Source organism: Vulpes lagopus, chromosome 10, assembly GCF_018345385.1.
Source record: "Vulpes lagopus strain Blue_001 chromosome 10, ASM1834538v1, whole genome shotgun sequence".
Taxonomy (NCBI): Eukaryota; Metazoa; Chordata; class Mammalia; order Carnivora; family Canidae; genus Vulpes; species Vulpes lagopus.
In genome coordinates, this window is record NC_054833.1 from 69,914,444 (window position 1) to 69,936,072 (window position 21,629).

Consider the following 21,629-nt stretch of genomic DNA (forward strand, 5'->3'; position numbering starts at 1 on the left):
TCCATGCTTACTAGATCGGGGTGATGAATTGGTGCTTATCCTATGCTCGTTGTAGATACTGCCATGTAGTCGCAACACTATCTTGCTAAGCCTAGACAGCCTCCAGTGGTTCACCAAGACAGTGGTTCAGGGTGGCTGTGTGGCTCAGTGGCTGAGCGTCTGCCTTTGGCTTGGGTCATGATTCGGAGGTCCTGGGATAGAGTCCTGCATTGGGCTCCCTGCAGGCAGCCTGCTTCTCCTTCTGCCTATGTCTCTGCCTTTCTGTGTCTCTCATGAATAAATAAATAAATAAAATCTTAAAATAAAAAAAAAAAAGACAGTGGTTCAGACAGCCAGAGTCAGTTGATTAGAGCTGGTGTAAGACAAAATCTGTATACCTGGACTAGATTTTATTGATTATGTTATGTGCTTTTAATGCCTAATCTTACTCAGATACTCCCTTTCTTAGTTTCCTTCACGTAAACAACTAGATAACACTTTTTTTTTTTAATTTAACTTTTTTTTTTTTTCCCAAGTATTTTTATTAACTGAAAGTCTCATTCAAACCAAATACCTAGTTTTAGGAAGTGGTAGATTCACATTACCCATTTGCCCATTTATTATGCCACATTTTTTTCATGCCTGTTGTATTACATTACACCACCAGCATCTGTAGAACCAGAGACTTGGTTCAAAACAGGAGAGCCTGAACATCTTTATATGTGCAGTCCGTAATCACAGCTACCACTCAGCCACGATTGAAGACGGCAGGCCTTGTGACAGGGAGCCCATACAGTTCTGTCACACAGAATGACCAAGCAGGTCATTTTCTTCACAATGGCTCTTTATTAGCTTTCCCTAGAGGCAGAAGCTTTGTTTTAAATGTTGTTTTTCCCCCCTCCTGATTAATAAAATATATGTTCACTGTGCCGTTATTCCCTGTGTTAGGGAAAATAAAAATTTGCTTGCAAATCTGTCACTGAGAGATAACGGTGATGGAAGTTTAAATGAATAATAATCTCTGTGAATTTTGTATAAAGCGCCTGCATTTCATTCTCTCACAAAGGCAGTTGGAGCAGATTGTTGTCTCTATTTGTAATGTAGATAGAGGCTTTGAGAGGTTAAGTGACTTTATGATGGACTCACAGAAAGTTAATGGCTGATTTAGAATCAAACCCCCAATTTTTGACTCAGTGATCCAACAACAGTAACCATGTGAAGCTATCTAGGAGAAAAAATTCAGAACATATTACCTTGCCTTTGGTTTTCCCCAGTACTTAGGTTATGTAGCTGAGCAGGCACTTAGTAGCCAGATACTTTTGGAGAAATTACTTAACATTTCTGAGCCTGGGACGAAATAGGTTCTTTTTTTTTTTTAATTTTTATTTATTTATGATAGTCACAGAGAGAGAGAGAGAGAGAGAGAGAGGCAGAGACACAGGCAGAGGGAGAAGCAGGCTCCATGCACCGGGAGCCCGACGTGGGATTCAATCCCGGGTCTCCAGGATCGTGCCCTGGGCCAAAGGCAGGTGCCAAACCGCTGCGCCACCCAGGGATCCCACAAAATAGGTTCTTAATAAGTAGCAGCTTTATTTTTTTATATCATCTTTATGATAGGGAGAGTAGACTCCATGTGTTGTACTGTTTGGGTCAAATTTATTCTACGGCTATACTTTCAAATGGCTGCTCCTTGTTCTCTTGCAGCCAAGGATCCATTCCTGTGGCAAAGCAGAGGAATGCAATAGGCTGCTTGTGTGTGCCATACTGGCTTTCTCCAGAAATAGGCCTAGTATTTAGGGAAGGAAAACAATCCCACGAAAATTGTTTTTCTATTTTTGAATTTTATGTAAATGAAATCATGTTCATGGGATTTATTTTGATATTCTACAGATATAATTATTATGTTCCCAGAGGAGATGGTGCAGTATATAGTTGGGCATTTTTCTAAATATACTTTAATGTTCAGAGAACCTTAAGCTTGAAGTATATAGATAGACTCAAGGCTACCTTGTATTAGCTGTGTTACCTAAAGTAAGTCACTTACTGTCTTCTGAGGATAATAAGGCTTGGCCTGTCTACCTCACAGGATGGTCATGGAGATCAAACAGCGTAATATACGGAAGCATTTTGCAAACCATAAAGCATTCCACAAATTTAAGGTAGAACTTGTTTATTGCCAAAGTTAGTTCCTTCATTTAATAGCAAATCTGACTAAACTGTCTTCAGCTTAGTGCCCCCAGGCCAATTGTGGGGCCTAGCACATGACTGGGGACTGAGATGTCAAAATGTACAGTGACAGCAGAGGAGATATTTAGAACTAAGGAAAGGAAGGATCTCAGGCATAAAGAAGTTTATTGAGGCCTTTGCCAGATAACTGATTTCTTTTCTTTTCTTTTTTTTTTTTAACAATGGTAAAGTTCTTTATTTCTTTATTTATGATAGTCACACAGAGAGAGAGAGGCAGAGACACAGGCAGAGGGAGAAGCAGGCTCCATGCACCGGGAGCCTGACGTGGGACTCGATCCCGGGTCTCCAGGATCGTGCCCTGGGCCAAAGGCAGGCGCCAAACCCCTGCGCCACCCAGGGATCCCCCAAATAACTGATTTCTTTCCACTCCTAGGTCACTGGTTAAAAAAAAAAAAAGTAATGTTACACATAATAACTGACATCACTTATTGAACTGGATGGACCTCCTTCATGTCAAGCATTGTATCCATATTGTCTTTAATTCTGATAACAACCCTACACGATAGGCTTTATTATTCCTCTTACTATGTATGTAGAAACTAAGGTTCACAGAATCCTTATGGTCCATCACTTCAGCTTTATTTATAAAGACTAGGTTATCTAAGAAAGGGGGATAATTTAGGGTTGAGGTAAGTTCTTAGGCCTGAGATTTCTTTTATGTGTTTTAATTTGAGTGAAGTAAGGTCTCACCTTTTAAAGCTGATCCAACACTCGTATTAGTGTTGGAAGAAACCTTAACGTGCACCCAGTTTAACCTTCCTTACAGAAGCTAAGGCTGGCATAATGAAGCAGTGTTAAGCTCGTACAAGGTACTGGCCTTCTGATCCTGGCATGCTGCTTTTTAAGGTACAGTGACTTTTCTTGCAGGGTGCCAGTAACCCTCCCAAAGATACTTCTAGTGCCCACCTTCTGGTTTGCTGGCTTACACGTTTTCTCTTCAAAGAAAGAAAAAATAAACTCAGGGCAAAAACTAATGAGTTGTATGCCCATAAAATGACTTTTACCATTTTAAGAAAATTTAAAATGATACAGATTTAATATGAAACTTGAAATCTATTTAGTATCATGTATAGGTAGGTATGTGGGTGTATTAAAATAGAAAGTTTGTCTCATCTGCCTGTAGAAAATGATGCTAAGCCAGAGATCATGGATATTTAATTCACCTCAGCTATTTGTGCCTAACACTTCCAAACACTTGGAACTATGCAGAAGTGACATATGACATAATTCTTGCTCTCTTGGAATTTATAGTGTCACTGATAGAGACTGGTCTCCTAAGTTCTAGGCCTGTGCTTTATTGTGCTTTAATGGTTTTTCACCAGAGAGGTTTTGTTTACAGATATGAAAGAGCATAGCATAATACTCTGTATGACTTCTTTCATTTAGTCTTCATTTTCTGGCAAAGAGTTATGGAACACCTTCTATTTGCTATCACTTTGTTAAGCACTGTGGTTGCGAGGATAAACCCTGAAGGCATTCACAGTTCTGGATAGATGATCATGTATATACTGATACAGAGAGTCACATACAAATACTCAACATACATGCAATGTCAGCGATCAAAGTAGCACTTAGTGTTCTGGACAGTTTGGCAGGAAAGAGCCTAATGTGAATATGGATTTTTGTGCAGAGCTTCCCAGTGGAAGCATCATTTGAAATAGGTTTATAATTCAAGTCAGTAACTGAATTTGGTCTTTTACTTCTAGCCATGATGGAATAACGGGGACAAGATTTACCTTCCTACATTAACCTTTTGGAATATCAAACATATGTGAAAATGTTTTTCAGATACTGGACAACAGGTAGTAAAGGATTGTGGAGAGAGAGGATGAGAAGAGAAATGAAAGATATGAAAAGACCCAAATGAAACTTTTTAGGGATAAAAAATGTAATAATCTGAATTGAAAAATAAAGCAGAAGGTATTAAGTAGCAGACTAAGCAGTGCAGAAGAAAAGATCAATGGATTAAAGAAATAGCAAAAGAAACTTTCCAAGATGTGGGACCTCTGGGCTCAGCGGTTGAGCATCTGCCTTCGGTTTGGGGCGTGATCCAGGAGTTCTGGGATTGAGTCCTACATTGGACTTCTTACATGGAGCCTGCTTCTCCCTCTGCCTGTGTCTCTGCCTCTCTCTTTGAGTCCCTCATGGATAAATAAATAAAATCTTAAAAAAAAAAAAACAAAACTATCCAAGATGAAGCACATGGAAGAAAAAAGACTAGAAAACAAACGAACAGATTACTAATAACATGTGGGTATAGTATAGTATCAAGAGGTCTAATATATGTGTAATTATAGTCCTGAAGAAGGGGGGTAGGGGTCGGAAAAATTTTTGAAGAATTAATGGCAGATTTTTTCCCCCAAATTTGATGAAAACTAAAGCCACACATACAAGAAGCTCAACAAACTATAAGTTATATTAAGCACAAAGGAAACTATACCATAAAGAGGGACATTTCATAATGTGGAAAGAGTTAATATATCAAATAAGCATAACAGTCCCGAGTGTATGTGTACCTAATGGGAAAGCTTCAAAATATGTGAAGCAAAAACTGTTAAAACAGAAATTGGCAGTTATAGTTGGGGATTTTAACATTCCTCTTTCAGTAATTGATAAAACAACTAAACTGAAAGCCATTAAGGCTATAGAATACTTGAACAACACCGTCAACTAATTTGACCTAATTGACATTTATAGAATACTCCACTCAACAATAACAGAATAAATCTTTTCAAGTGCACATAGGACATTTACCAAGATACACTGTAGTCTGGGCCATAAAACAAGTGTTAATAGTTGAAAATAATTGAAATCATAGAAAGTATGTTCCCTAACTAGAACAGAATTAAACTAGAAATTCATAACATGAGGATAAATGAGAAAACTTCAAATATTTAGAAATAAACACACCTCTAAATAACACATGGATCAAAGAAAAAATCAAGAAAAAAATTGGAAAACATTTAGAACTAAATAAAAATCAAAACATAGCAAAATTTATGGGATGCTGCTAAAGGAGTGCTTAGAGGGAAATCCATATTTAATTAAATGCATATATTAGAAAAGAAGAAAGGTCTTAAATCAGCGTAAGCCTTCCCCTTAAGAAACTAGAAGAAATAAGAGCAAGTTAAACCTGTAAGAAAACATATGGAAGGTAAGAGCAGAATCAATGAAATAAAAAACAGAAAAGCAATAGAGAGGAGTGCCTGGGTGGCTCAGTGGTTGAGTATCTGCCTTTGGCTCAGGTCTTGATCCCGGGGCCCTGGGATTAAGTCCACACTGGGCTCCTCGCAGGGAGCCTGCTTCTCCCTCTGCCTATGTCTCTGCCTCTCTCTCTATGTCTCTCATGAAAAATAAATAAAATCTTCAAAAAAAGAGAAAAAGAAAAACAATAGAGAAAAATCAGCCTAAAACTTGGAGGTCAATAAAAGATCACTAAAATTGCTCAATTGCCAGTTGGTTGGGACAAAAAGTGAGAATGCACAAATTATCAATATAAGGAATGAAAGAGCAATATCATTACAGAGCTTGCGTATACTAAAAGGATAACAGAATATTATGAACAACGTTATGCCATAAAGTGAAAAACTATGTCCACGAAATGAATAAATTCTTAAAAAAGAATTTAGTAGACTATGGCTATCATGCTATTTCATGAATAGCCATAGTCTACTAAATAATTAAATAGCTCTACTTAATTAAACTAGCCCTCATCAATGGAACTGTTTTGCTCTATCTTTATTTTTAAAAATTGAATTTTAGTTAAAAATCTTGAAAACTACAGGGTCTTGATCATTTTACTGGATAATTCTGCAAAATGTTTAGGGAAGACATAATACCAATTCTACATAAATTCTTTCAGAATGTAGAAAAGGAAGGAAAAAAATAATGTAGAAAAGGAGAGAATACTTCACAGTTGACTTTTATGAGGCCAGCATACCCTGTACTAATTAATTATTGACAAAAAATTTCAGGGGCAGGGGGTGGAAATTATAGTAAAAAAAGAAAAAAATCCAGCAATATGTAAAAAGGGCCCTATATGACCATTATGTTTATCTCAGGAATTAAGGTTAGTTTAACATCAGTGCAATTCCCCACATTAATAAGAGTTAATAAGATATTAATAATAAATAGAAGAACCATGTCAAAAGATGGAGAAAATGCACTTGATAAAATTTGACAGTCATTCATGAGTTTAAAATTCTCAGCAAACTAGGAATAGAAGGAAAATTTCTCAACCTAATAAAGGACATCTATCAAAAAAAAAATCTATTGCTAACATACTTAATGATAAAAACTGAATACTTTTTCACTAAGATTGAGATTATGGGGAGAATGACTGCACTCATATAATGTTCTATTCGACATTATACTGGAGGATGTCATCAATGCAATAAGGTAAAAATGAGAGACTAAAAGTTACACAGATTAGGAAGGAAGAAATAATGGTAGTTACATGACTATATACATTTGTCATGACTCATTAAAATACATATTTAAAGTGATTAATTTTATTTTTCACATATTATGCCTCAACAAAGAAAGAACCATAAACAAATGTCTACTGTTTGCCAAGTACTGTTAGGAGTTCACTTAGGTGGATGTGAGTCTTTCTTACAGGAAGCTCACTGGTGGTAGACACCGTGTAGAAAGACTTGCAGTTCCGAGAGATGAGAGTCCTAGAAAGAAGTACTGCTGAGGCACAGAGGACGGGGTTCTTATCAGGGAAGGCACCACACAGAGGCTGCTTGAGTTTTTGTCTCATCAGTGAACAGGAGTCTGAAGAGTGTTGATGAGAAGGGCATTCCAAGCAAAGGCATGTGGATGTGAAACTGCAGGTTATATTTTATAAATAGTAAAGGGCCTCATATTACTGGAGCCCAGGAGCCATGAGATTTATGTTGAAGTGGCAGGAATTGAAGCTGGATAGGTTGGCAGAAAGATAAAAGGTGGAATGTTTCTCATATTTGCTTACCAAACTGATACTCGAGAAATTATGTACTTGAGAGAGAAACCCTCCCCCTTGGGTGAGAAATGAGGTGATCAATGCACCCTTTCATTTCTCTTCCTTCGTTTGCTTTTGGCTTAAAAAAACAAAATGGCAACAAAACCTTGCTTTTGCCATCAGCTGGTTTAAAATAGTAATTCTCCCTGGATAGACCTCAACTGAACTTGTGTAACTAAGGGTGTACTTGAGTTTTCATGTGTTATAGGGAAGAAGTATGTTTTAATGTTTGAGAAAGCTTTTAATACTAGCCATCTGGGAGAACTGCTCGGATTAAGCAGAAATGACTTCTGCCTTCAAGCAAATATCAGTTTCTTTGTATCAGTAGGGAAAAGTACAAAATCTTCCTCACATTATATTTTAGAAAGGAGAAAACCTTCTGAAACTGCTTTTTTGGTTCAGCTCCATATATATCAAATTCTTAAATATCATTCTCTACCCTGTGAGTGATGCAGGGAAATGTATATATGTATATGTGTGGTGGGAAGGATTTTTTTTTTAAGATTTTATTTATTTATTCACGAGAGATACACATAGAGAGAGGCAGAGACACAGGCAGAGGGAGAAGCAGGTTCCATGGAGGGAGCCCGATGTGGGACTCGATCCTGGGACTCCAGGATCACACCCTGGGCCGAAGGCAGTTGCTAAACCGCTGAGCCACCCAGGGATCCCCAGTACACAGGATTTTGATTAAAGAATAGGACAGCTGATTTTGAGGGCTTGCTTTAAAATCAGATGTTTTCTTGTATATTACAGGCAATGGATTTTGAAGGCTGGGCGGACACCCTCTTTCTTCTGCAGTTCACCCTCTCTTGTGTGATGGGGTAAGCCTTTGTTGCCTTGTTAGCAGATAGTTTTCTTAGAGAAATTTGTTGTAGGTCCTTTTGCTTCATTTCTCAGTATCCTGTTCTTTCTCTTGAGTGTATCAGCACAGGATAGTGAAACTTTCAGATTCAGGTGGTTTCACAGCCTTTGGGAATGTGCCCTAAGGGCTACTAAACTGATTCCAAAGTCATACTTAGAAGAATGGAGACAAGAAATTGTTCACCCAATAATGTATTATGTGATAAGCACCATTATATTTTAAAATGCATTATTTCATTTCCACATTGACCATTTGACACATATTTTTGTCCTATTTACCTATGAGAAAGCAGTCCCAGAACTCAGGTAAATTGTCTTAGTTTGCACAGTTGCAGGCAGCAGTAGTGGCTCTCTGAATTTGGGGCTGTCTGACTCTCTCTACCAGGTTGTCTTCCTCTTGGAAGAGTATATGTGGAAGGCAAGAGAGTATCTGCTAATGTGCCTCTTCTCTTCCCCTTGTATTTCCCTAAAATACTAAGGTATTTTTTTCCTCAGCCAGTCAGTTTGGTTGGTGTTTATGACTAGATCTGGCACAGGGTAGGTACACAGTGAATGAGTGCTTCAAAATAAAATTAACATGGTGCCTTGGTATGAGTCAGGCTCAGAAGCCTCATTGTAAATCCGTCTGTTTCAACTACTGCCACTTAGTTGTTAAGTGAACTTATATCCTCTCTTAAAAGTAGTGCTGATTTGTTTTTTTTTTCCATCTTTAAGAATCTCTCTTGCTTCCTGTTCAAAGGTCCTATCGACCTCCTTGAAGGTGCACACTTGAGCCATGGTCTGTGCACTCAGCTTTCTATCTGGGTAAAGTGAATTAGTGGTAATAGGGTCTAAAAAGAGTAGTACTCAGTGATTAGGAATGGTCGTTTCAAGGTTTTGGTGAGGGTAGTTGGGGAGAACACCTGGTCAATAAATGGCATGTGTTTCTCGTTAATGAAATTAAAAAAATTTAAAGCTGCAGTATAAGCAGGGGTGAGGTGGAGAAAGCTCATAGTGACTACAGTGTGCTAGCATTACAACATTTTCTGTTGGCTAAAGATTGCTCAAAAGTAAGCAACTGGCACTTATACCTCTTCCTTCTTTATTCCAGGTTTATTTTGATGTATGCCACAGTACTCTGCACACAGTATAATTCTGCTCTTACAACTACAATAGTTGGCTGTATTAAAGTGAGTTGAAAAAATACTTTTATCTTTTGGGTACCTGCTGTATTTGAAAATTGTTACTCTGAATCCTGCTGTGGCTTTTTAAACCCCATTATCCTTCTTTCCTCACAGATTATCTTGGTTTGACAGATTGTGGTGATGGTTTCTACAATGCTCTTTAAGAACTCAGGGCATAATCTCCACTTTCAGGCAGCTCGGCTTTGGGGAATTTGGGAAAAGGAGAATGGGTTACCTCAGTAGAGGAAGAGGAAGTAGGCTTGTTTCACAGGGTAGGTGGCTAGCTTGGTAGCAGTAGGCCTGTCCCTTTAACCCCCAGTGAAAACTGTTCTGTTCTCTGCCTTACTGCGTTCTGGTTGTTGTTCTGGCTGTCGTAGGGAAAGGATGCCTGCCAGAAGTTAATTAAGGGAGTTTTCCAGTGCATGAGGCAAACCTTAAATGGCTCACTTTTAAAAGCTGTGTCTGACATTTCCAGTGATGTCATTTCCTCCTGATCCATTTTATTTGAGGGAGGCTCATTTGTCTTCAGCCAGGAGAGCCAAGTTGACTTGAATATTAAGCTGAAGTTTGTGGCTTGAAGCCCAAGGCCTCTTTCATCTGACTTTGTGCTTCTGGTGCCTTAAGATCCAAGAAGCCACAGCATGCCTGATTTCCAAATGAATTAGCAGGGTAGGCTTGCTTTCTAAAAAAGGTAAGATAGAGAGGTAGGTCCTTAATCCTTTGGGAAAGAGAATGCTTGCTATGGGACTTCTTTTCTGATTCCCCATTTGTCAATAGTGAGGGAAGGGATTGCAGAATAGTTTTTACTGCCCTGCTGTTTACCTTTACACCTCCATGGAGTGGTGTACACCTGCCCTCACTTTGGAAACTAGATTTGGATTAAAGTTTCAGGTCTGTGACTTCAAGTCATGGAATTGGAGTGTTTGGTGTAAACAGAATGCTAAATTAAACTATAAGTAGTTGTGTGAATTCCCACGAAAGCTAAAGACAGTTAATCTACATTCAGGCCCGGGCTTGCTAACATAGTTTTAGCCCCTCAGGTGAGCTCTTAGCTCTGTTTTGGTTTTGTAAAGTAATGCTTCAAGAGCACAGTGAATGGCTTGAATCTTAAGAAAAAGAACAGCAAGAATGTGCGAGATAGGCCAGTTGTTAGCATTTTTTTGCCAAAAAGGATCGTGCCTGAAAGTCAGTGTTTAATTTTAATAACCTATATGCATGTATTTTTTTTTAAGATACCAAAGAAGATGCCTCTAAAAACAATGTTCACATTGGTAAACTCCCTTCCATCCTCTCTTTTCTTTTTAAAAAAGAGGAAAAGATGCTTACATGTGAGGTCGTCTTCTTCACTTTCCCCTCACAAGTCAGCAGTTACCTCAGTGGGAGAAAAAAGCATTCTTTTCTAAGGTTGTGAAACATTGCATTAGTGTTTTCTACCCCAGGTGTTTCTCTATTTAGATTTATAATGTCAGCCCATACCATAGGACCCAGGAAGTTGATAATCTGGTGACAATTCTTGGTTTAACTTTTGGAGGGATAGATTGGCAAGAGGTTAATGTCATTTCTTATTTCATATTTCCTAGTATACTCGTTTTCGGATTGGTGGGTTTTGTTGTCTATTTGATTTTGTATTTTAGGGGTAGGTATTTGGGCCATTGTGTGTGTGAGTTTATATGAATATTGAAAAAGCTCAGACCTGTGTAACAGCATATTGCCATTTTTCTTTGTAGAATATATTAATAACTTACATTGGAATGGTCTTTGGTGGAGATTATATTTTCACATGGACAAACTTCATTGGCTTAAATATCAGGTAAGTAAAAATATTTAACTGTAACCACTTTGACAAGTGGGATTTGGATACTTAAATAGTGTCACAGCAAGGGGCTATTTTATTGCAGATTTGTTCATTTATTAAACAATTACTGAGCACTTACAATATATTGTATATTTAATGTCTTCACATAATGCTTTTTAGGAAACGGGGATAAAATGGTTCCATATTTATGCACAGCATTTAGGAAATCTTTTCTGGAAGTTAAACCCCTTTTACTTTATTAGCCTTCAAGGAATAGTCTTTACTTGTTATGCTAGATGGCAGTACATGGTTCTCAGGAAAATACAGGGCTAAAGAAGAGCAGCTCTGTTAGAATTGCTTTATATGTGTCTGACTGTGAACATATCCCTGGATTCATTTAGTCCAGACTTTATCAGTGATGACAGTGACTTGTATGAAGGATCCTTTTTAGTTCCAGAATTAATTTCATGGTTTTAAATACTGTCTGTATGCTTAAAAATTCTCAAATTTGTATTTGGGCCAGACCTCTGTCTTGAACTCCAGCTTGTATATCTTATATTCCACTTGACCTCTCTAGCTGACATATCCAGAACTGAACTTTTTTATTTCCTCCAAAGTGTGCTCTACTCACAGCCTGTAGATATCAGTTGCTACAGATGCTATCCTTCTAGCCTCTCAGTTAAAAAACCCTGGAGTCATCCTGGGCTCTTCAGTCTTCTACCCAGTGTCTGGTGCGTTAGCAAATTCTGTTGGTTCTGCCTTCAGAATAGATCCAGAAAAGAGTCAGTTCTCACCTTCTGCATTGCTTTGTCATCATCTAAGCCAACAATGTCTCTTTGTCTCTTGCCTAGATTACCACCTAGTCTTCTCCATTTGTATGGCTAACTCGTTTATGCCTCTGTGCTTTAGCTCAGGTGTTACCTGCTGAGGGAAGTTTACCCTGACAACCTGAAATAAAATTACAGCCTGCTCTTCCCTTCCTGATACTGCCCAAACCCTCTTACTCTGCTTTTCTATTTGTCTTTTCCAGAGCTCTTAATCTCTTTTAATGTACTGTATAATTTGCTTATTTATATTATTGCTATTTTCTGTCTCTCCTGCTAGAATGTAAGTTCCATGGGGATGGGGATCTCTGTCTGTGTTGTTCACTCATTTCCCAAGCTCCTAGAATGAATCAGGCTACTGCTTCATAAGTGTTTGATGAATTCACTATGGATTGGTGAAAAAGCACTTTGGAAACTAAAAAGCTGTCTACTAGAATATGGGAGTGCCATTTTTTTAACTTACAGCAAGTTATATAACCTCTCTGGACTCTTATTTCTTCAAATGTAAACAAGTAATAATACCTGTTCTACCGTCTTTATGGATCAGTATGAGAATTTAATATTAATATTGGTAATAGGTTAATAACTCATTATTGTCTCTTCTCTGACATTGAATTTTGCAAGTATACTTTGTCTTTGAGAGGAAAAGTCATTTGTTATTTGTGGGGTAGGAGTTGGGGGGAGTGGGTGTAATATGTACCTAGGATCACATATTATAGAAGCTTGAAGATGAGTAGTTCAGCCTCAGACCTTGTTTGGTTGCGGTTCTGATGCTTGCTGTGTGACTTTGAGTGAGTTGTTTATCTCTTCTGAGCTTCAGTTTTCTTACATGTTGAAATGAAAATATCTATATCTCTTTAGAGTTGTTAGAATGAAGTAATCTATTATAAAATACTAATTCACTGCTTGACAACTGTGCTAAGTATCAGTTTCTTTCATTAATGTTTGTGAGAAAGGGCTAGGATATAATGAGCAACCTGATGGAATAGTTTTGACTTTGGATGTGACTTACATTTCATTCACTTCTAAAAATTTGGATTAAAGAATCATATGACACCATATAGACCTGACTCAGATGCCTTAATTTTCTTTTTTGTTCCCTTCAAATAAATAACCTTACAGCCAAAATGAAGTAAAAGCTTCTGTTTGCATTTTCAGATCTCTGCAGTTCAAATCTCTTGTAAGATAACAAAGTTCTTATAAGAAAGCTTAGGTATCTTTTTTCATATTACAGGCTATTTAAAAAAAGTTTTAGGGGTGCCTAGGAAACTCAATTGGTTAAGCCTTTGGCTCAGGTCATGATCTCAGGGTCTTGGGATCAAGCCCCCTGCTCAGTGGGGAGTCTGCTTCTCCCTCTCCCTCACTACTCACTCATGTTCTTTCTCTCAAACAAATAAAATCTTAAGTAAAAAAACCCAGAACTTTTAAAGCATCTGAGTATGTTGGAATGTTACTCCATATGTCAATCTAACATATATCAAAGCCATTATCTTGAAAATTCTTCCAGTAGAATTTCTTTTTGTGTCTCATGGTGCATTTTAGTTCTGGTTAAACAGTCTCATTTTGCTAACAAGTTTACTGGATAGTGATAATTATGATAATGACTGTCGTTGGTATTTATCCCTAGTTAGTATTTTTAATAATTTCTAATTGCTTTCACATTTTATTGTAATAAATGTGACATATCCTGTCTCTTTATCCTCTTTTATTATAAGGCTAGGGAGAATGATTGATGTACTTAACCAGCCAAGTTAGTTGCAGAGTTGGGATTAAAATCCAGTGAATTTTTGTTTGAATACTATTTCCATTACAGTGTGCTTTTCAGCTTTTGTAGAGGAAAGTATATGTTATCTAATTTTTTTCACTTTTTCTCTTTAGAAGGAAAATTATGGTTTTATTATTTATATTTTTTTACTACTTCCACTAGTTGGTAAGCAAACTCACAGGTTGTGAATGTTACTTTTTTTTTAATGTAAAAACCAAACTTAAAGTGGCTGTCATATTTCACTTGAATTGGAAATGGTGTCAGTACATCTTTGCCTGACTGCACTTAGAAGGAAATCACTAATTAAATCATATTCTTAAAAATTCTATAATTAGGGGTGCCTGGGTGGCTCAGTCAGTCAAACATCTGACCCTTGATTTCAGCTTAGGTCTTGATGTCAGGGTCAGGAGTTTGGGCCCAGTTTTGGGCCCCACTGTGGGCGTGGAACCGACTTAAAAAAAAGATTCTGTGATTAGACCCAGATACATCTAGCTTACCTCTACCCTGCCTAGTTTCTTTGTTGTTTTAAGAAAAGTTTGAATAGGGCAGCCCCGGTGGCTCAAGCGGTTTAGCGCCGCCTGCAGCCCAGGGTGTGATCCTGGAGACCTGGGATTGAGTCCCAAGTCAGGGTTCCCTGCATGGAGCCTGCTTCTCCCTCTGCCTGTGTCTGTCTGTCTCTCTCTCTCTCTCTCTCTCTCTCTCTCTCTGTGTCATTCATGAATAAATAAATCTTAAAAAAAAAAAGAAAAAGGAAAAGTTTAAATAGCCTTGTCTCTATTGTGATTCAAGTGTGATTCAGGAGGTTTGCACTGGTAGCTTACTCAGGCTTCATCCAAATTGATTCTGTGATTTAGGAGGCTTCCCCCCCACCCCCGCCAGTAGGGCTTTGTTGAGAGCCTGGCTGTCTTCAACTTTTCTAAATGCCTTTTCCCAGTAGCCACTTACTGAGTGCTCACCACCCAAGCCCAAAAAGGCAACAAGCGAGAGTAGGGAATGATTAGTCAAGAGTGGTGACAAGAGCCTGCTTCTATATTTCCATCAGTTGGTGGACTTGGCCTGTGTCTTTGGCCTAAGTAATGTAGCCTTTCCAGATAATGACATCATCCTCATAACTTCCCAGGCTAGAATTCCTAGAATCTCTGGGACTCATCTTCATCTGTGATTCTTTTTTTCCTTCCATTTAAAAAAATGAATAGATGATTTAAATACAGTCAGATGCACCCCTTTAGTGTTCTGTGAGTTTTAACAAATGCATACAGTCATGTAACTACCACTACCATGTTCAAGATATGAAACAGTTGTATTGTCTCTAAAATCTTCCCATGTCCCTTTGCATTGAACCTCTCCCTCTCTGCTCAACCCGATAGAGATCCATTTTCTTTTCCTATAGTGTCTAGATGTCATAAAGTGGTAGCTTTTGGTCTGGCTTCTTTCACTATGTAACATACTGCATTTGAGATTCCTTGGCTATGTAACCTACTGCATTTGAGATTCCTTGTTGCATTCTGAGATTCTGTGTTGTTGTATGTATCAGTAGATTGTAACTTTTTATTGCAGAGTATATTCTGTTAGGGATATATCACAGTTTGTTCAGTTTGTTTATCCATTCACCAACTGAAAGATGTTTGGGTAGCTTGCAGTTTTTAGCTCTTTTGATTTAGCTGTTGTAACACTTGCTTAAAAGTTTGTGAACATAAATTTTCATTTCACTTGGGTAAATACCTAGGAGTGGAATTCCTGAGTTGTCTGGTAAGTGTATGTTTAACTTCATAAGAAATTGCCAAACTATTTTCAAAAATGTCTGTACCATTTTGCATATCCCTCAGCCACATATGATGCTTTATAACGGTTGCTCCACATCCCAGCCCTTGGTATTGTCAGTTTGTTTTTGTTTTTTAAATTCTAGACATTTTAATAGGTCTGTAGTGGTATCTCATTGTTTTGTTTTGTAAAGATTTATTTATTTGAGAAAGAGAGAGAGTGGTGGGGGGTGAAGGATAGAGGGAGAGAGAAAGAGAAAAACGTAAGCCGACTGTGCACTCAGCGTGGAGCCCAGCGTGGGGCTTGATCTCAGGAGCCTGAGATCATGACCTGAGCCGAAACCAAGAGTTGGATGCTTAACTGAGCCACCCAGGTGCCGCTCATTGTGGTTTTACTTTCTGTAATGATTCATGCTTATATGCCATCTGTATATATTCTTTGGTAAAATGGCTTTTCAAATATTTTGCCCATTTTTTAAAAATTGGGTTATTTAAGTTTTTTTTTTTTTTAAGATTTTATTTTTAAGTATTCGCTGCACCCAATATGGGGCTCAGACTTGCAACTCCAAGATCAAGAAGCTTATGCTCTACCGACTGACCCAGCCAGGCACACCTTATTTTTTTTTTTTTAATTTTATTTCGTTTTCTAAAGTTTTAAGAGTCCTTTGTCAGATATGTGACTTATAAGTATTATTTCCCAGTCTTTGGCTTGTCTTTTCATTTTCTTAATACTCTTTTTTGAAGAGCACAATTTTTAAGGCTACTTTATCAGTTTTTCTTCTGTGAGCTCTGCTTTCAGTGCTAGGTATCTAAGAAATCTTTACTTAGCCCAAAGTTACAAAGGTTTTCTCTGATGTGTTCTTCCAGTTTTACAGTTTTATTCTACAATTAGGTATATAGCCCATTTTGGGATTAATTTTTATAGATTGTATAAGATTGGAATGAAAAGTTCTTTTTGGTGTGTGTGTGTGTTCAGTATAGATATCCAGTTGTTCCAGTACCTTGCCTAGTTCTTTTTTTTTTTCCTTGCCTAGTTCTTTGTAATACTCTTTTGTTTTTTAATGTCACTATTTTATAAATGAGGAGGCTGAGCCTAGAAAAGTCAAGTAAGCTGAGTGCATTCTGAAGCATGTGTCTGTATGCCAGGCATTATGTTCTAGAGAGACATGGTGCATTCCCCTTTAGGTCTACCAAGGTCACACGATTAGTAACTCATGTCACAAGGATTTTAACCCAGACAGGTTGTATTTCAGAGTCCCAAGTTCTCCTTCCTTAATGCATTATCATTCAGCAAATGACTAACTACAATGTAGCCTAGTATTGTGTATGTATCCATTTGCCATTTTAGATTGTTGGATATTTGAGGGCAGAAATCACTTGTCTTATTTACAGTTGTGCCAATATTTATCAGCGTCTGGCCCATAATAAGCATTCAGCTAGTAATAATAACAAATTATTAGCCAATATTTTTTATGTGTTACTTGTACTGGGCATTGTCCTGAGTATTTTATACTTAATCTCTGTAGCAGCCCTGTGAAATAGATGCTGTGGAATATTCCATTTCCCAGAGATCCTTAAAAAAACTTGCCCCATCATAGGCAGCTGATAAGTATTCAATTCATGATTTGCCTTCCAAGTCTTTATTCTTAATCACAGTCTGGTAAGTAGTGGATAGATGAATGGATTAATTTTATTTTCATCTCCCTTCATGACATGACATCATACTGGTTACATATTCTTAAGTCAGCCCCCTTTAGTATCACAAAACTCATTTTACTGTAGCTTCTGTTCTGAGGCACACAAGGGTCTACACAGTCTCTGAGATGGGACATGGTGCACCTCAGAATAGCTTCAAAGTTGGTTCCTGAGGCCTTTTGTCTAACTACCTCTGTTCAGCACCTGAATCTATTCCCTCATTTTGGACTTCTTTGCCTATTTCCTTAGAAAACGTAAGTTGCTTCTGATTTTCAGACTGCTTTTCCTGCTGCATAATTCCATCCTGGTAGACTCTATTCTGGTTCCAGACTTCTCCTGAAGGACATAAGCTTTTTCTTGGCTGAGTGATTCTCTGATTTGGAGAGCGAGAAGGACATATTTTGAATTACCAGTTAGCTGCTGCTGATGTAATATCCACTAGGCTATTTATAGAGTTATATAACTGGTATCGGTGTCACTAGAGTAACTTAGACTTTCGAATAGAATCTAGGGAGGTTGGCTAGCTGCTGGTTATATCATAATTCCTGACAGAAGAGCAGTGAAATGGAATACAGCAAAAATTGTGTTCTATTACAGGACTGCCTCAAGCTATTTGTAATTCACCTTTCGCAGCCTGTTTTCTTGCTCTCAGTTTCTGAACTTGAGAGTTGTCTGTCCTAATTTTGCCACTAAACTTCTCTGACTCATCCTGTGGGAGTTCTGTGGAAACTGCCATGTGCTCAGTAGGTCTAGTTATTTTGCGGGAGACTTAAGACATTGGAAGGAATTTCCTGCAGGTGTGGAAGGAACCATAAAATATATTATCCTTTTAGTTCTGATAGGAGGCCTCTAACCACATTTTAAGGTTTTTTAAGAGGCAGAGAAAGAGGCAAAGAAAAAGGAGTATAGCCAATGATGGATGTGCTGAAGATAGTTTGGACTCAGCCCCAACTTGAGGGAACAGTATCAAAGATATCAAGAAAGCAAAACAAACAAATAAACAAAAAACCTCTCTCTGAATAGCTAAGAAAATCCCCCCTTCCAAAAAACTAACATTAAACAGTAAGAGTGGGCAGAAAACAAGTTTTAAGGCTTATGATTTTGTTTTTCAGTAACCTTTTTCTAGAGTGGGCAGAAAACAAGTTTTAAGGCTTATGATTTTGTTTTTCAGTAACACTTTTTCAGAGTGTTTAAAAACAACAGCAACAATAATAACAAACTTATCTGGGCCTCTCCAGAGTTCTGATCTTAGAACATTTGCCTGATTCATATCAGTTAATAATAATAAAGCAAAAAATATCCTTGTCATGGCCCATGAGTTCCAAAAACATCACAACAGGATTTGGGAGCTATTTATTTATTTATTTATTTGTTTGTTTCTAAATTTACTCCTGGGTGAATTCCTAAAACTCCTGGGCAGATGGAATGGTTCTCATCCTGGCCAGACAGACAGATCTTTGACAAAGGTACTTCTATTTTTAAAGTATGTGCACAGACCACACTTACCCTAGTGTAGAAGGGACATAAATACATGGTGGAAAGGCAACAGATAGGGAGTTAATGTTGTTGAGTACGATGTGCATGACATCACCTTTACAGTGCCGGCTCGTTCAGTCATCTCCAGTTCACATGACACTGAAGTTGAGAGTCAGGTAAAGTAATTTGTCCAACGGCACATAGCTGCCCTAGTGAGAAGTGGAACTGTGATCTAACCCTGATCTGACTAGAAAATCTGCCCCTTGATTTAGCCATGCAAGGGCACATGGGATAAGAGATTAAGTGGCCCCTCTTTGTTTTGAACATTCCCAGAGCCACCTTGTTTACCTCCTCTTTCACCACTGATTTGTCTTTATTCTCCTATCTCCTTTGGTAGGCAAAGTAAGAATCAGAATAATTGAACCCATTCTGTGCATATGTTAGTGAAAGTGATGACTTAGTGTATGCAAAGCCAGAGACTAATTTTTATGTTCAGGGGATTTGTAATTAAGCTGGGGAGTATGGTTAATACCTGGCAAACATTGTTTTAGGCAATGGGAATAGAGCTGCTATCAAAACTGATCATGATCCTTGCCCTTCATGGAGTTCTCCTTCTAGCAGAGGAGACAGAAAAATGAATGAAGATAAATGAGTGAAATATTTGCTGGTGAATGTTAGCTGTGATGATAAATAGTATTGAGAAAAATAAAGCAAGGAAGGGGAATAAGTATTTTAGGGGGTGGGGACATTTACTGAGAGGATTTCATTTTGTGTAAATACCTAAAAAATGGAGGGAATGAGCCACATCAGTTTCTTGAAGGAAGAGCAAGTGAAAAGAGCCTGAAGTGGGGGTGTGCCTAGGTGTGTTCAGGGAACAAGTGAGGCCAGGTTGGTGGGATGATATGAAATGGGGCTGTGCAGGTAATGGGGTGGAGTAACAGAGTGGGGGCTACATTTAAGAGCGGGGAAGATGTTGGAGGATTTTGTATAAAGGAGTGACATGATCTGATTTAGCTTTAACGGGATTACTTTGCCCACTGTGTTGACACTTAGGCAGAAGGAGGAGGGAAAGTATAAAATGATGAAGTTAACAGTAATGGCTTTCATTCATGTAGGAATCATAAAGCATTTATTATAACATTAGGCATTTATATGGTCTTAACAGCAGCAATGATGAGGCACTTCTCTACATTCTCTTGAAAGCTTTCCACAGCTGTCATCACAAGAGTGTCACAAAGTAGCTGTCCAGACTGGAACGTGTCATAAGGCAGGGGTTGTCTGCATGGGAAACTGCATAGAGGAAAGGCTACTTATGTGAGTTCTTGAGCAGTAGGTAGGATTTGAGGTGGAAATAGAAGGGAAATAGGTATTCCATTGAATTCTGCATGGGCAAAACACGGAGCCAGTGCAGGTGTTGGATAGGAGACTGGGAGGATTGGCAGCAGGTACTCTGGGATGGCTGGAGTAAGGGATTCCACAAGAGTAGTGCTGGAGAAGTAGGCTGGCCTTGAGTGTGTGGTGCCTCGAGTATCTCATAACACAGGAAGGAGAAATACCCAACTTGGAAGATGCTATGAGGGTTACTGCTAAACTGCAGATCATAGAGGTTGGGTCAAGGCTTGCTCACTGAGTACAATTAAGGCCTCTTTGGGATGACCAAAGACAAAGGACTTACTATACCTAGGACTCCTTGATTTTCTGGGTGAGTGGATGTGCAGCCATGAAGAGGAGGAAGAGCAGCAATTGGCAAAACCTGTTTCTTCTGTTTGCTTTTTAGCAATATTAGCTCCTGGTGCGCTTTGGCGTTTTGATTGTTATCCCTATTGGATGTCTACTGTATGCTAACCTTTTGAAATGGTCTATTGTCCTATTATATAATGAAGTATAGAATTTAAATTATAAAATTATATAGCTTTATATAGCCTCTTGTTATATAAATTACATAATTTAATTCTCCCTTCAGTCCTCAAAGAATGGTATTCTAATTGCCATTTCACAGATGGGCTTATTTCACAGAGCTGAGGCTCTGAGAGATTAACTTGTCCACCATCATAGACCTTTGTGAATGTCAGCATCAACAGTCAACCCCATAACACCTCTGTGCTTCTCTCTGTTCAGATTGGAAAGCTCTGGAAAGTGATATATACAGAGGCAACATGGCTCTGCTTTATTTGGCTGGTGAGAAAGAGGAGAGAAGGCTTCCCAGTGGGCGCTATATGGGGAGTTAAGATGGGGTATCGGAAGAATGTAGCCAGAGGTCCCATTGCAATTATTTGGGAGGAATTACTGTATTTTAGGAAATAGCAGTAAAAGTCAAACTACCCTGGGTCATAGGTTTGGTATAGGTTGACATATTGTACAGGTGGAATACACAGAAGACAGAATCTAATCTGAAAGGCAGAGCTGCCCGGCTAGATGAGCAGATGTGTCAGATGCAAGTTTGAGATGGAGATAGACTGGACCTTAAGGCTCTTGCTCCCTGACCATGGAGTTGCTATATGGAAGGCATTTCTAGCATATATTTGTAGAACAGATAGCTAATTGTCTGACGCTGGTAAATATGTACAGGTCTAGGACATGTAGATTATGTCTGCATGGTTTGGGAAGATGAGAAGTAGTCAGAGCAGATGAAGTGGCACCAGTCAGCACCTTTCCAGCCAGTCTTGCAGTATTCTAACTAGACCGTGTCTGTGGTTCACTGGAGCCTCATCTTTCTCTTCTATTTATCTCCCAGCTTTGTCTGTCACAGTGGGTTTAGTGAATTCATAGTTGGTAGCACTGTGATCTGAATATTAGGCAGGTGGAAAATTGCTTGAGATTTAAAAAAATGAGTATTTAGGATGGTCAAATATGTAAATAAATCCATAGTATCAGAAGTCATCATCTTTAATGTGAATATTTATGGAGCCAATAGATTGAGAATTTTTTTTGGTTTGAAGTTGTAGAAGATCCTAATTCCAAACCATTTGGTAATGATGTGTCAGGATTCATTTAGACTGCCCCACCCTGAGTCTGGGATTTTTCCCTTTGTTTTCTCCAGCCTCCTCTCCCTCCTC

General features: G+C 38.3%; 1 protein-coding gene across 3 annotated transcripts in view; it reads left to right on the top strand.

Annotated features, from left to right (window-relative positions):
- SLC35D1 (solute carrier family 35 member D1) overlaps nt 1–21,629 on the top strand; it is a 51,576-nt gene that overhangs the window by 17,967 nt on the left and 11,980 nt on the right. For all 3 annotated transcript variants that reach the window (XM_041770389.1, XM_041770388.1, XM_041770387.1), the window contains exons 9-11: nt 7,988–8,055; nt 9,186–9,264; nt 10,986–11,068. In XM_041770389.1, coding sequence (XP_041626323.1) covers nt 7,988–8,055; nt 9,186–9,264; nt 10,986–11,068 — 230 coding nt within the window. The remainder of the gene's footprint in view (nt 1–7,987; nt 8,056–9,185; nt 9,265–10,985; nt 11,069–21,629) is intronic.